Source organism: Chrysemys picta, chromosome 1 (assembly GCF_011386835.1).
Source record: "Chrysemys picta bellii isolate R12L10 chromosome 1, ASM1138683v2, whole genome shotgun sequence".
NCBI lineage: Eukaryota > Metazoa > Chordata > Testudines > Emydidae > Chrysemys > Chrysemys picta.
Window position 1 is genome coordinate 31,091,435 of NC_088791.1, and position 14,764 is coordinate 31,106,198.

A 14,764-nucleotide genomic window follows, 5' to 3' on the forward strand; every position below is an offset into this window, starting at 1 on the left:
GCTGCAGACGCTGCAGGGAATAAGAAGGCTCCTGCAGGGCTCTGAGTTAGCAGGCAGAAGATACCACTAGGGATGACCCGTGAAGAAGGCCAAACTACAGGCAAGCGATAGTGGGGGAGGGGCAGGAAGCTGGATCTCAGGGAGGAAGGGCTGTCCCTAGCTTGAAACTGGAACAGAAAGGTGGTTGAACCTTGAGGGGAAGACAGACTCTCAGAGAGAGGAGGGGCTGTGCCCACCTTGGGACTGGGGTGAAAGAAATGAACCTTAAATAGAGGATAGACCTTCAGGGAGGAGGAGCTGGGCCCATCTGAAACTGGGACGAAGACTTCATAAGTTTGAGTTTTCTTTTGAAAGACTATGCAGGACTTACTACATTGGAGCACAGAAGAGGGAATGTTTTGAACATCTGGACTTAAGGGGCCATAAATGAAGGGGAAACTGAGGCAGGCCACAGCAGAGCCATGCTGGCTAGTAGACCATGCAACAGAGGAGGCACAACACCTTTTGACACTCCCCCGCACTACCACTTTCTTGATACTCAGCAGCAAGGCTGCGTGAGCACTGGGAAGAGGGGTTGAGCCATTATGAATAGTTATATTTGTAGTTATGTAAATTCCTGTTTGGAATAAGTCCCCACACAAAGCACAGTTGGAGGAGGACAAAGAGGTGGTTATGGCAGGAGTGGCCCCCTTATATTGTTATAGTTCAGTGCTTAGAGCGCTTACCTGGAATGCCTTTCCTCGGCATTAAGCGGCTTTCCACGCAGCTTGTTGGTTTTTGTGACTCCTATTCTTAGGTACCTAACTCTCCCCATGCATTCTATAGAGAGCCTCGGTGTTTTACTCAGGGCTGTGGAATCCCCTAGGCTTCAGGATGCCTATACATTAGGCCTTTCAAAACGGAATCTAAGTCCCTTTTGTAGGTCTAGCCCCAAGCAGGCTGCTGTTTGCCACATATTTTTCTCTTAAATTTGTGCCTCTGAAGTTCAAAGAGAAATTATTATTCCTATGTATCAAATAATTTTTACCACTGGGGAAGATTGCTTTCTGAGCCTTCTTGGAGTCCTCCATTTTCAAATAGCTGTTAAGAATATAGAGGCTAATGACTAACTGGGGGAGTTCACAGAGAGTTCAGAGAAGGGTGACAAGCATGATCAGGGACCTGGGAAAAACTCTCATATGAAGAGACAGCGAAAAAACTAGGATTGTTTATCTTGGAGAGGAGATGAGTAAGATGGGATATGATAAAAGTATATAAAATCATAACTGGTCTAGAGAAGACAGATCAGGGACTTCTGTTCTCCCTATCTCATATCATGCAAACAAGGGGACTTTTAATAACATTAAATGTGGCGTATTCCAAACTGATAAAGGAAATTTGTTTTCACACAATGTGTGATTAGATTCAGGAAGTTGTTGAGGTCAAGAACTTAACAAGAATCAAAAAGGTATTGAACATTTCTATGGCTATCAGAGTTGTTATAATTTTAGAAGGGGTATTGAATCCCATGCTTCAGGATTTAAGGCAATCTCTAATGATGAGATCAGGATGAGACCTGGGAGGGTCAGATTGCCATGCAGCTGCTCACTGTGGGATTATTGCACTTTTTGGGGGGATCTGGTCATGGGTACTGTCAGATAGGAGAGTAGAGGGACTTTGGTTCTGATTCTGTATATTAATTCTTATGTCTAACTGAAGATTTTCATGCTTTAATAAATCAATAAATTCTTAGACATTCCTTCAATTTGTTTAAATTTGCCCAGGCATGATGGCAACTTCAAGAGTTTTCCATTAAACATTTCAGATGGGTGACTTTGTCATAGTCCCATTCTATCAATACATTTCCAATTACCACTACACTATTTATTTTGTACTCAGTTAAATAGGCCAAATTATATGTTCAGCTATCTGTGCAATATATGCTTATTCCCATATGTGATGTAAAATATTCAAGATTTACTCACGTGCCTTCATGGTAATTGCATGTTTCTGCAGATTACTTTGTAAGTAATGGGTCAGATCATCTCCTCCTGCTTTAAAAACCCAAGAAAGGAGGCTTTAGGAAGGAAATATCTTCCAATGGGGTAGATTCCTACCCCAAACTAGTGGATCTGTGGTTGGCTAGGACCATCCATGCCATGGTCCTAGCCATGGTCCACCTGTTCCCTGGCAGCTGAACCCTGGTTCTGCATGGAAAGGGGGAGATGTGCACGTGGAGAGTCCAGGGTATTTTATTCATGAGAATGAGAGTCTATTTTGATCCAAGAACATACATATCTACTTCTTTTGATTCAAACTTTTTCTAGAGTAATCCTATACTAAGCACTTTTAGAATTAACATGACTTTTTCTCTGAAACTCAGTTATAAACATGTCACCAAATATAAAGTAGTAATTGTGCAGTTAGCAATAAATTACCTATTAAAATGACACTGTAAAATATTGTAAAGAAGAGTCCTAGGCAGAGAGATCTATGTAACCTTGCTTCCTGTCACTTCCCCCCTGGGAGGAGTCAAGCATTCCAAACTGGGTGTCTCATACCTACCCCTTATAAGGAGGCCTTTCCCCTCAAGTAGTGTCATCAACATCTGTGTAACCTCACTTATTATCCAATCTAAGGCCCTGATCCTGAAGGCATTGACACGTGCGAAACTTCTAAGCATGGGATTAGTCTCACTGAAGTCATATACATTGGTGTTTGCCGGATCGGGGCCTGCAGCATGGATACTGGGCTAAAATAATTAATCTGACAGTGCCATGGACTCATCCAATAGACCTGATATGAGCTAAGCTCAGCATGATGCAAGCAGCTGGCAAGCACTGCTAGATTAGTCAGATCTAGTATTATTGCCACATTAGTAACACTTATTAATATCCAAGATTTTACCTTAAATAAATATTGAGTATACAGATATTTAAGCACAAAACAAAAAATTAATTTAGCAATATACTGTCAAAAATGTGGAAAAAATAGTTTAACTACTTTTATGACCATTACAGGGAGCAAGATCGGTGGATGTATATTTCCCTGAAGCATCCTGGTTTGACTACTATACAGTATGTATTTTAAAAGCTTACAATTTCTTACAGTTTGAACATAATTTAAAATGTTACAGTCTAAGTCAAATTAATTTTTAGCACTGCTCAGCAGTATCTTTTCCCAAAGCATCTGTGGTGAAGAAATCCAGAAAAAAAAAAAAACGTCTGCACCAGGCTGGCTAATTGAGCAAGAAAATTACTCAGCTTTCAGTAGCATTTTATTTTCTATTTTTGGTTTATACAGCACTAAGACACAGTGGGCTGAATTTTCAAGAGCAGCCTATAAAATCATGCCTACAATTGTCAGGCTTTCTATTTTTATTTGCATTCATAAGTTTCAGATTTGCATGCTACACCGCTTTCATGCATACAAATCAGGTGGATATATATTTATCTGATTTGCACACCTGACTGCAGATTGCACACAGTAATACAAAACTTTGCACACAACAACAATTCTGGCATAAAAAACTGTGGAGGGCAATCTGACAGATGAGGCTGAGGCCTCTGAAAAATTGTCCCAGAGAAGTGTAGAACAATCCAAGTTACAAAACACAAACAAGCAATCAAATCCATTCCAGCTGACCACAAATCTTGGGTCTTGAAAATGTTTAGTGTTTGCTCTAGAGCCTCTATTACTATATACATAATTCCATACCTAAGGGTTGAATTTTCAAAACTGCTTTGAACTGGCAGGGCCGGCTCCAGGCACCAGTGCAGGAAGCAGATGCTTGCGGCGGCCAATGGGAAGGGGTGGGACGTCCGGCTCTTCGGCGGCAATTCGGCAGTGGGTCCCTCAGTCCCTCTGGGAGAGTAGGACCCGCCGCTGAATTGCCGCCAAAGAATGAAGCGGCGGCGGTAGAGCTGCTGCCAAAGTGCCACCGATTGTGGCTTTTTTTTTTTTTCCCTGCCGCTTGGGGCAGCAAAAACGCTGGAGCTGGCCCTGTACTGGCCTACCTCTGCTCTTACTGCAGTCAATGGTGAAACTCATTTTGACTTCAATAAGAGAAGACTTAGGCCAATGCTAAGCACCTTTGAAAATTCCACCCCAGAAGTTTAAGGCTAATGTTAACTATCCTGAGCAGTTACAAATGGGGAAGGGGAAGAATAAAAATGTTAGTGGCCTGGAACCATAGACATTTTTATTCTTAAAGAATCATCACTTGGGGCCTTTTTTTATAGGTGAATTTTTCCACATTCAGCCAGTGGCTCCAGGATGGGGGGTCTAAGTTATTTCTCCCCTTTTTCCTTCAATAAGGACTCAGTCCTACAGGATTCAGCCTTCAGCTCACATTGGTAATTTCACCTCTTAATAGAGCTGGGTAAAAATTTTTAGCCAAAACCTTTTTTGTGAAAAACATTTCAGTGTCACTGAATTTGCATTTAAAAACACGTCATTTTCACCAAACTGTTTGGGGTTTTTTTAAAGCAAATCCTAAAAAATCCTGTTTCATTTTGACATTTTCAATTTGATTTAAAATGGGTTGGTTTTTTTAGAAATTTCCTTCAATTTTTTTTAAAGTTAAAACTCAAAATCAAACTGTTTCATTTCAGATCCAACAAAACATTTATATTAACCCCAGATGAAATTTTGTTTTCATTTTTTGGTTTGAACTTTTTTTTAATAATTTGTTTCAGGTTGACTTTTTTTTTCTTTTTACTTTTCATGTGTGTATTTGTTTTCAAACTGTCAGCAGACCAAGCAAAAGTATTCAAACAGTTCTATTTCTCAACTCCCACCACCTCACAACAGAGGACTCCACATCTCAGCTGACTGTTATGGCAGGACTTAAAGTTTTAAGGAGGGTGTTGGAGGAAAATAAATTGGTTTTGCTGATATTTATGGGGAACTATACCCAAGCATGGGAGAAAGCACAAAGGCAATGGAGGCTGGCATCAAGGGACAATCAGAGGCAGGAGACAACTTTTCAGTATAGAATGAGAGATAAGAAGGGTGGAGGTAGGTCATCAAGATACTTGAAAGTGAAGATAAATATCTTATATTTGATATGGTAGAGAAGAGGAAGCCCATGAATAGATGGAAAGAGAGGGGTGATATGCTCAAAGTGATGGGCTAGGACAATGATCTTTGCACGAGCATTCTGAATGGACTTTTTCTAGACAAAGAGCATGGTGTTCTTGAATTACACCTCTACCCCGATATAACGCTGTCCTCGAGAGCCAAAAAATCTTACCGCATTATAGGTGAAACCGCGTTATATCGAACTTGCTTTGATCCGCTGGAGTGCGCAGCCCCGCACCCCCGGAGCACTGCTTTACCGTGTTATATCCGAATTCATGTTATATCGGGCCCTGTTATATCGGGGTAGAGGTGTACTATAATACTGTTTTGCCTCAAAGACTGAAGAAAATTTAACAAAGTTTTCATTCCAAATGACTATAAATTTCTTACCACAAAACTGAAATGTGACAGCTTCCACACCTAGAAAGATTAACAAGACTCTCTTGCTTTCTGCTTAGAGACTATTCACAAGTTTTTCACAAGATACTGAACAATGACACAATTTTGAAGATGATTCACTGTATCTTATTCATGATTGTTCTGTCCTTGGTGTACCACTTATGCATAACTTCAAGGTCCAGATTCTGTTAGATGCTGATGCAAATCTGAAGAAATGCCACTGAATTCCAAGGTTTTATTCTGGGGCTAGGTTCTTAGCTCACTTACATCAGTGTAAATCCAGACCTGTTTCATAGCTGTATGGTAATTAATAATAGTATCTGGATTTAAAATAAAGCGCTTTGAACTGTATTTGTTTCTGTGGTAGGGTGATGAAGTGCCAGCTTCCTGGCACAGAAAATATGTTAGTGTTGATGCCCCATTGGACAAGATCCCACTCTTTCTCCGTGGAGGTTACATTCTGCCAACACAAGCACCAGCCACAACTACTACTCGGAGGTAACTACCATAGAATAATATATTTATTTCAAAAGGCTATACCATATTTTTCTGTTCAGGGATGCTGCAGGGGAAAGGAGTAGATAGTTTTATTCTTGTCATGCTGAAATCCTTCAAATAAACAGAAAATTAATTAGTAATAAGAGAGAAACCCCTCCAGTGTAAAGTTTACATTTTAATTTAAGCACTTGGCCATATCTTTTGGAATCTCCGGTTGAAATAATTTATTTTCAAACCAAGTTTATATACTTGGACACCAATGGGGATAAGACACACACATGATGAGCGTGGTGAGTAATGGGTACAACTTTTCTTAAGTCGGCATTCACTGGCGACAAATAAGGCTAGCAAGCAACCAACCTGGCAATCAAATAGTCCAGTGTGGTATGGCTAGATGGCAATCAAAGTATATTGCAAATAAGGGAAACTACACTTAGCCAACTCCTGGTACAACAGGGGATTAAGCCTTTATCCCACCAGTTGCTCTTGTGTTGTATGAGGACCCACACAAGGGGTTCCCCAGTCTGTAAAGCATCTAGAACAGTATTTCCCAAATGGTGGGTCCCAACCTAGTAATGGGTCATGGGAAGTTTCTAGATGAGTCACCAGATCAAGGGCTGGATGTCATGACATAGAGGTGGCCAGGCTAAACCTAGAATGGGGGAGCCAGCTCCGTAAGACAGAGTCACCACTCTGGGGTGAGTGCAGGGTGGGCTTACTTTCTACTCACCTTGCCTGGGCCTAGCCTCCACATTTTTTCAGGCCCCCCAGCAAGGGTGGACTGGCTAAACAGGGCCGATGAGAGAGGGAGGGAAGCCGGGCCCCCTTCCGGACCGCTGGGCCCCGGTAATTTGTACCGGCTTCCCCCCACCTCTCATTGGCCCTGTATGTAATGGTGCATTTCCAAAAAGAAAAAGAAAAAGACAAAATGCAGTTGGTGGGTGGCTTTAGTCAAAAGTTTGAGAACCACTGAGAGAAGCTTTCCACTATCTTGACCTACAAGTGCAGGATCCAGCCAAAACCTACTCTCAGTCTGGTAGTTGCGAGTAGAAAGGTAAATGCATCTGCTGCATTGGCCAGCCAGTCACTTCATATTTGCAAAAGAGTAAACTTTAGATCTCCACTTCACTCTTATCTGGAACTACCAAATACTCTGGGGAAAGTAGAAAGGCCCTAACTGCTCAGCCAATCAGTTGTAGGGGAAAATTTCTTCCTAATACCAAAAGGTGGCTTGCATATAGCCAAAGCAAAATGGTAGTTCCAGACAAACACAGCCCAAGAAATAATTGATCATGCCTGAACCACACTGAAAACCCAATATAAAGAGCAGGTGGGACAGGAAACTAGTACACGCTGCAACACACAATGCAGCAGCCAATCTGAGCCTTGGGGAGCTCAGTTATCCCCCAGGCTGCCTGATAACTGGTACCAGGGCCGGCTCCAGGCACCAGCTTGCCAAGCAGGTGCTTGGGGCGGCCACTCCGGAGAGGGGCGGCACGTCCAGTTATTCGGCGGACGGTCCCTCACTCCCGCTCGGAGCAAAGGACCTCCCACCGAATTGCCGCCGCAGATCGCAATTGCGGCTTTTTTTTTTTTTTTTTGCGCCGCTTGGGGCAGCCAAAACCCTGGAGCCGGCCCTGACTGGCACATCAAAGCTGCCAAAGAAGGGAGAGTCTTGTCCTCAGCAACGTTTCTGAGGGAGCTCCCGCTCCACCACAGAAAGCTACCTGGTGTCTTCTTCCTCAGGAGCTCCAGCAAAGGATCCATCTCTGTGAGCATGTGGACATTCTGGTCTCTTTTTATTGTTGTAAAATCTGATTTAATAATTTGTAGAAATGACAACATTTCTAGTTTTACTGTGAACTCTGAGGAGGAGAAAAAGAACCTGCATATTGATTGATCCTTCTCATTGAATTTCTCATCAGCCGTCTGAACCCATTTGGACTTATTATTGCTCTGGATGAACGAGGAGAAGCCTCTGGGTCCCTCTTCTGGGATGATGGTGATTCTATTGGTAAGTTTGTCACACTACTGCAAAACAGTCAGGGGACCTGACTGTCCTCATATCAATTTTTCACCAGTGTGACTCCGTTGATCTAGCAGGAGTTACTTCTGATATATATTGGTGTAAGTGACAGGAAAATTGATCCTGATCTCACACTGGTGCAAATCATGAGTGATGCTACTGTAGTCAATGGCACTACACTCATTTAACACTGGCGTGAGATCAGAACAAGCACATCAGGAATAAAAAGATAATAATTTAGGTTTCAACTTCCTATGAAATTACCTTAGATTATTGCAGAAGAATTGAAGATGTAGAGGTAGCATTTGAATGGGCAGCCAAAAGTCTGTCGGTTCTTATTTGCTGGCTATTACTAAATTCAACTCTGTATATCTTAATATCATGAATCCTATGTTTTGACAGATTCTATTGAAAAGGAAGTCTATTTCTTGGCCAAATATACATTCAGTGAAGTAAGTAGCAACAAGTATTTTGGTCCTTATCTTTGAATAACTTTGTTATGGCGCTGATATTCAACATCTGAAGTTGGTGAGTCACTTTGTCAAACAAAGTTAGAGAGAGCTACAAAATAATCACATTGTTATATTGCATCACAATATTTGTGTCATGTCATGTCCACCAGGATATATAGTGTATTGATGGGACATCATGAGGTGATTCTGACAATACATTCTTCACCTCCTCCTTTTTCCCCAGCCATAGCTGCTGGGAGGGAGGCAATCTCTTTCCTCACTCTCACCTGATTACTTTTGGCTGCTGAGTGAAAGGAGGTGTTACTCTGACCTGCAGGAGATGACTGCATCTTTTTAAACTTCTTTCCCAGGTGGGTGCAGTAGGAAACTCAGTGAGTTCCATGCTGTCATCTATTCAGTACTCCCTGCACTGTAATGGTTCCTGTGAATAATTTTCTGCTGAATCTTTCTGAGAACCAGTTAGTGTCTAAAGTGCTGATACATGTGGCTCTAGAAGCAAAGGCTGAGTCCCACTGTGTTTAAAAATTGAGTCTATGAACATTTCAAGTCCAGGGCTTTTAGTCTCCTCCTGTCTCCTGGTTGCTTTCTCAAAGGCAGCCTGGCACAGGGCTGTTGCCCCTTTGCTATGTCAGTCCTTTCTGCCTCCTTCTCCCTCTTTGGTCTCTCCCCTTTATAGCAGGTCTTATTTTCTCTATTGGTCCCAGCTCTGGTTGCCTGTCTCCATGATTGGCAGTTCTGGCACACATTGAGTTTCTGGGGGCAGGGGTGATCAAGCTGTTTGATTATCAGGAGGAAAGATTTTCCTTTCCCTTCTGCCTATGCTCAGTATGTAGTTTGTAAATCCCATTACATACCTATAATTCAGTCTCTAGGAGGAAATATTTAAGACATACCAGGTATATTGGTGAAGACTTAAATAATTCAGAAAATGGGGAAAATAACCTAGCCTCTACTTGAACCTATATTGTGAATACTGGTATGATTTTCAGATCATACGTTCCCAAAAGTTTGCCATCAGTAGATGTTATTTGGAGGAATTAAATTATACTTAATTTGCAAGGGTGATACTGTTCTTAGAATTATTCCTTCTAGTAGTGATAACAGATTATAATAAATTGATGGGTATTTTTGTAAATAGAATGGCATCAACTATTTTCTTGTGTATTCCAGCAAATGCTGCCCAGTGTTTAAGGTTCATTATCTAATTCTGTTTCCTTTGAATGCACTGAGAACAATTCCACTTCTTTTATCTTGTTGTCTTAAGAAAAATGGCATTTTCACTTGATGTAAAGGAGGGAAAAATTACTTTAGTTTTCTGAATTCTGTATTTAGCAATTTACTGAAGGCAGACTACAGAAAAAGAGCAAACAGTTTTATATTAAATTGGGATCTGTGCAAATATGAGTGTTGACTTAGTGAGGCTTCCATTTCTCATTGCTCATATTTGATTTTGTCTGAAATCCCTATCTGTATTCTGATAACCTCCAACGTCAAGTTTTTATTACCGGTATACTGAAGTTAAAATAAAAAAAGTCATTCTACATTACAAATGTATGACAAATGTGTGACATTAAAACATATGAGAGTCCTCAGTGTATGCTGTATATTCCTATATATATATAAAAGACCCTACTGATGTATAATTCCATCTCATCTAATTTTAATGGAACATTTATAAAAATAAAAACAACCTTCTCTCTACTTTCAATTTGCAAAATATTTACTTACAAATACAGGTCTTGATCCTGCAGCACTTCCTCAGGACTCATTAAGGAGTTTTGCCCAAATAAGGACTGCAGAGTTAGTCCCCAAAATTTATATTTTCATTTAAGTAATTTAAAGCCTTATGGTTACAAGTATACAATATTACAAGTCTAGGAAACACATCTCCCTAGAAACAATATGGTTCCTAAATGTCTTTAAAGTTGTGAAATATGATGACTAAAGGGTTTGTAGCAGAAGTTGCACTATTATGATAATAAAAACATCAGATTAAATATATGGTACCGAATGTACACAGAAAACATTAACTGGAAAACACTTCATGTATACTGTAAATAACTGCTACACTTGCCTTAAACTAACTAAGTAAAACTACTTGTCTAGATTCTGGTACTGTACCTGCCAATGTAATATCTGAGTGGGGTATTAGAAGCAGGGGCGGCTCTGTTTTTTGCCGCCCCAAGCACGGCAGGCAGGCGGTTTTCGGCGGCGCGCCTGTGGGCAGTCCGCTGGTCACGCAGATTCGGCAGCATGCCTGCGGGAGGTCTGCCGGTGCCTCGCCATCGGCGTCCCCGCTGCAGAATTGCCGCCAAAGCCGCGGGACCAGCGGACCTCCTGCAGGCGCGCCGCTGAAAGCTGCCTGCCTGCTGCCCTCACAGCGACAGGCAGGCCGCCCCCTGCGGCTTGCCGCCCCAGGCACACGCTTGCTTTGCTGGTGCCTGGAGCCACCCCTGATTAGAACCAGTGCTACAAAAATAACAGAAAGAGGTGCAAGAAAATTCCATATATATACTGTAAATATTTATTTTATTTCTTATTTTGCTGGCTTTTAATTATATGCAAAATCTTATTCTCTATGAAACCCAATGTGTCCACTATTACTAATCTTCACCTTTCTATTTTTAAAATTTGTATACTTTATAGGACATTCTGTATGGAGTAAAACAATGAGATACAACAATAGAACAAGTATTCAATAAATAATTTCCAATGAGTTACTATTAATCTAAAATTCCTTCTTCTGAATTATTGAAGGGCCAAATGAGGACAAAGATTGTTAAAAATGGCTACCGTGGAGTTGATTCTCTGATATACAACACCGTTCAGGTTCTTGGTGTGACTTCAAGACCTAATGCTATTGTTTTGAATGGAAATATCATCCGTGGCAAGGACTTACAGTATCAAGAAAATGGGGTAAGAGTTGTGCTGACAAATTATGAAAATGATTTTTCATAGGCTTTTCCCCAAACCCAATGAACAATGCTAATCGTTTCCCATTCATGTCCTGTTTCTTTAAAAAAAAAATAACTGGAGATCAGATTTTGTACAGTAGAGCATGAGGTTAACTTAAGAATGGAAGACTTCCTGGGTTATGTTACAGGAAAATTTATCTCTTGTCATTAGACACACATCTGTCTAATTTTGTGTCTGCTGTGTTTTTAGCTGTGTTGTGAATAGTCAGGATATGAGAAAGACAAGGTAGGTGAGGTAATATCTTTTATTGGACCAGCTTCTGTTGGAAGAAGGTACAAGCTTCAAGCTACACCAAGCTCTTCTTCAGGTCGGGGAAAAGTCTGCTTCCTTCCCCAGACCTGAAGAAGAGCCTTGTGTAGTTTGAAAGCATGTACCTTCTTCCAACAGAAGCTGGTCCAATAAAATATTACCTCACCTACTTTGTCTCTCTAATCTTGTGTCTATCACTTACACAAGCCTACATTTCCAGGTTTATAAAACAGTGATACAATGACAAATTCCCACAAGTTATTCTAGTATTATGATAGTCATACCATACTTAGAGCTATGGAGAAATATTAGCTGCTACTGTTGTGTTATATTATTCCAACAGCATGAGAAAATCTGCCACAATGTTATTTAGCAGCTACTTAAAAAAATGAATGGAGTAGGCTCATGTTTCAGATATTTTATCAAAAATGAGTGCCCAGAATGTCCTAGAAAAATGGATATAGTTAATTTTAGTGGGTGTTTTCCTATCTTCACATGTAAACCTGGGTCTGGTTCTATTCAATAGCTTCATAAATGATTTGGACCAGAGGTAGGCAACCTATGGCACGCGCTCCAAAGGTAGCATGCGAGCTGATTTTCAGTGGCACTCACACTGTCCGGGTCCTGGCCACCGGTCTGGGGGGCTCTGCATTTTAATTTAATTTTAAATGAAGCTTCTTAAACATTTTTAAAAACGTATTTACTTTACATACAACAATAGTTGAGTTATGTATTATAGACTTATAGAAAGAGACCTTCTAAAAACGTTAAAATGTATTACTGGCACACGAAACCTTACATCGGAGTGAATAAATGAAGACTCTGAACACCACTTCTGAAAGGTTGCCGACCCCTGATTTGGACAATGGCAAAGAGAGTACACTTATAATATTTGCAGATGATACCAAGCTGGGAGTGGTTGCAAGTGCTTTGGATGATAGGATTAGAATTCAAAATGATCTTCACTAACTGGAGAAACGGTCTGAAATAAATAGGATGAAAATCAATAAGGAAAAATGCAAGGTACTACACTTAAGAAGAAATAACAATTGCACAAATACAAAAGGGAAATGACTGTCTAGGAAGGAGTACTGCAGAAAAGGATCTGGGAGTAATAATGGATCACAAGCTAAATATGAGTGAACAAGGTAACACTTTTGCAAAAAAGTGAACATCATTCTGGGATGTGTTATCAGGAGTGTTGTAACCAAGACCCTAGAAGTAATCCTTCCACTATACTCAGCACTGCTAAGGTCTCAACTGGAGTATTATGTCCAGTTCTGGGTACTGCATTTCAGGAAAGATGTGGACAAGTTGGAGAAAGTCCAGAGGAGAGCAACAAAAATTATTAAAGATCTATGAATCATGACATACAAGGAAAGATTGAAAAAATTGGGTTTGTTTCTTCTGGAGAAGAGAAACCAGAGAGTAGGGGACATAACAGTCTTCAAGTATGTAAAAGATCATTGTTAAGAGGAGGGTGATAAATTTGTTCTCCTTAACCACTGAGGATGGGACAAGAAGTAATGGGCTTAAATTGCAGCAAGGGAGATTTGGGTAGACATTAGGAAGAGACGCCTAACTGTCAAGGTAGTTAAGCACTGGAATAAATTGCCTTGGGAGGTTGTGGAATCTTTGTCAGTGGAGGATTTTAAGAACAGGTTAGACAAACACCTGTCAGGGCTGGTCTAGAAATACTTAGTCTTGCCTCAATGCAGGAAACTGAGCTAGATGAACTATTAAGGTCCCTTCCAGTCCTACATTTCTATGGTTCTATTTAAAATGTTTGTTTTATAAATTAATTTGTTTTAATATCAATTAGTGATTCAAGCTGTAACTACCATAGTATGCTAAGTGGTAAACCCAGTGCCCAAACATAGTGTCTCATCTAGGTCTCTACATAGAAGATGGAGGAATCCTCCTTTTGGTTGTGAAAGAGAAACCAAGGCTATTCCCAATAACTGGAGTATCCTCTGTGTCCTTAGCCTCCTTCTCCACAGGGGAAAAGACAGGATCAGCACAGTGGAAGATCCTCCCACCTTGGTAACCTCCCCACCTATGCTCCATCCCCAAACACCCTGCAGAGCTGGGCTTCGCACTTGGCAAGGGGTGTATGGTGCCCAAATTTTTCCCATAGTTTTTCATCAGTGGAGGTAAAAAGAGGTGTTTCTAAGGGCTTACGCCTATCAAAGAGAGATAGTCAAACTATCAAGCAACAGATACAGGGTTTTTGCTATGTTACACTACTTATTACTCTTATTATTCTTACTGAAGAAATCCATTGAGCAAACAAAATTAGAGAATAAGTTTCTGCCTTGAAGAAAAATGGATTACTCACTTTTAGAGGAAAATGCCATAAATAACTGTTATCAGAATCCCCTCAAAGGAAATTTTTTAACACCAGAACTGTGTCTGAATAAGCTGAAAGCAGCACAAACTTAATGTGGAGTGGGAGAGGAGAATAAACTCCATAGAAATATGTTTGGAAAGAACCAGTCAAGCAAGCCCCTAGTACAACAGCATGGAAACAGATGAAAACAAAAAAAAAGAGATCAACAAAGATGTCAGAAGTTGTTACAAAATAATTCTTTTTTGTTTTTAAACACAAACAAGACAGCTACCCCAGATCTCACTGCCCTAACAATTATTTAAAATTACAAGGAATAGCCACTCAATAGCATGTGGTAGCTAAGTCTCCAACCCCACAAAAATTACATTAATTGAACCATCTAGTACACATGTGTCAAACTCAAGGCCCGCGGGCCACATCCGGCCCGCCATACAATTATATCCGGCCCGCGAAATCGTTTTATATATCTGTTTTTAATGGCCCTGTGATATGACGCCCCAATAACACACACTACAAATCCCATGATGCAGTGCAATTGCCGCCAACGGCAAGCCGCGGTTCAAGTTCGCGGTCTGTTGATGTATACAACGCTAATATCAAATCAAAGCTAGACCCCAACAATGGCCAAGAGAAAAATTGATTCTGAAAACCGAGGCTTTCAAAGCCGGTGGGAGAATGAGTATATGTTTACTGAAATTGCAGGTAAACCAGTGTGTCTCCTTTGCGGGAGTA

General features: G+C 40.7%; 1 protein-coding gene across 2 annotated transcripts in view; it reads left to right on the top strand.

The window, feature by feature from the left end:
- The window catches only part of LOC101943539 (sucrase-isomaltase, intestinal-like), a 111,985-nt gene that overhangs the window by 91,043 nt on the left and 6,178 nt on the right, over positions 1–14,764 (top strand). The window contains exons 18-22 of one of the 2 annotated variants that reach the window (XM_065554341.1): positions 3,004–3,056; positions 5,828–5,958; positions 7,884–7,972; positions 8,387–8,436; positions 11,215–11,373. In XM_065554341.1, coding sequence (XP_065410413.1) covers positions 3,004–3,056; positions 5,828–5,958; positions 7,884–7,972; positions 8,387–8,436; positions 11,215–11,373 — 482 coding nt within the window. Of the gene's footprint in view, positions 1–2,999; positions 3,057–5,827; positions 5,959–7,883; positions 7,973–8,386; positions 8,437–11,214; positions 11,374–14,764 lie in introns of both variants that reach the window. The other variant, XM_065554350.1, reaches the window with a different exon arrangement.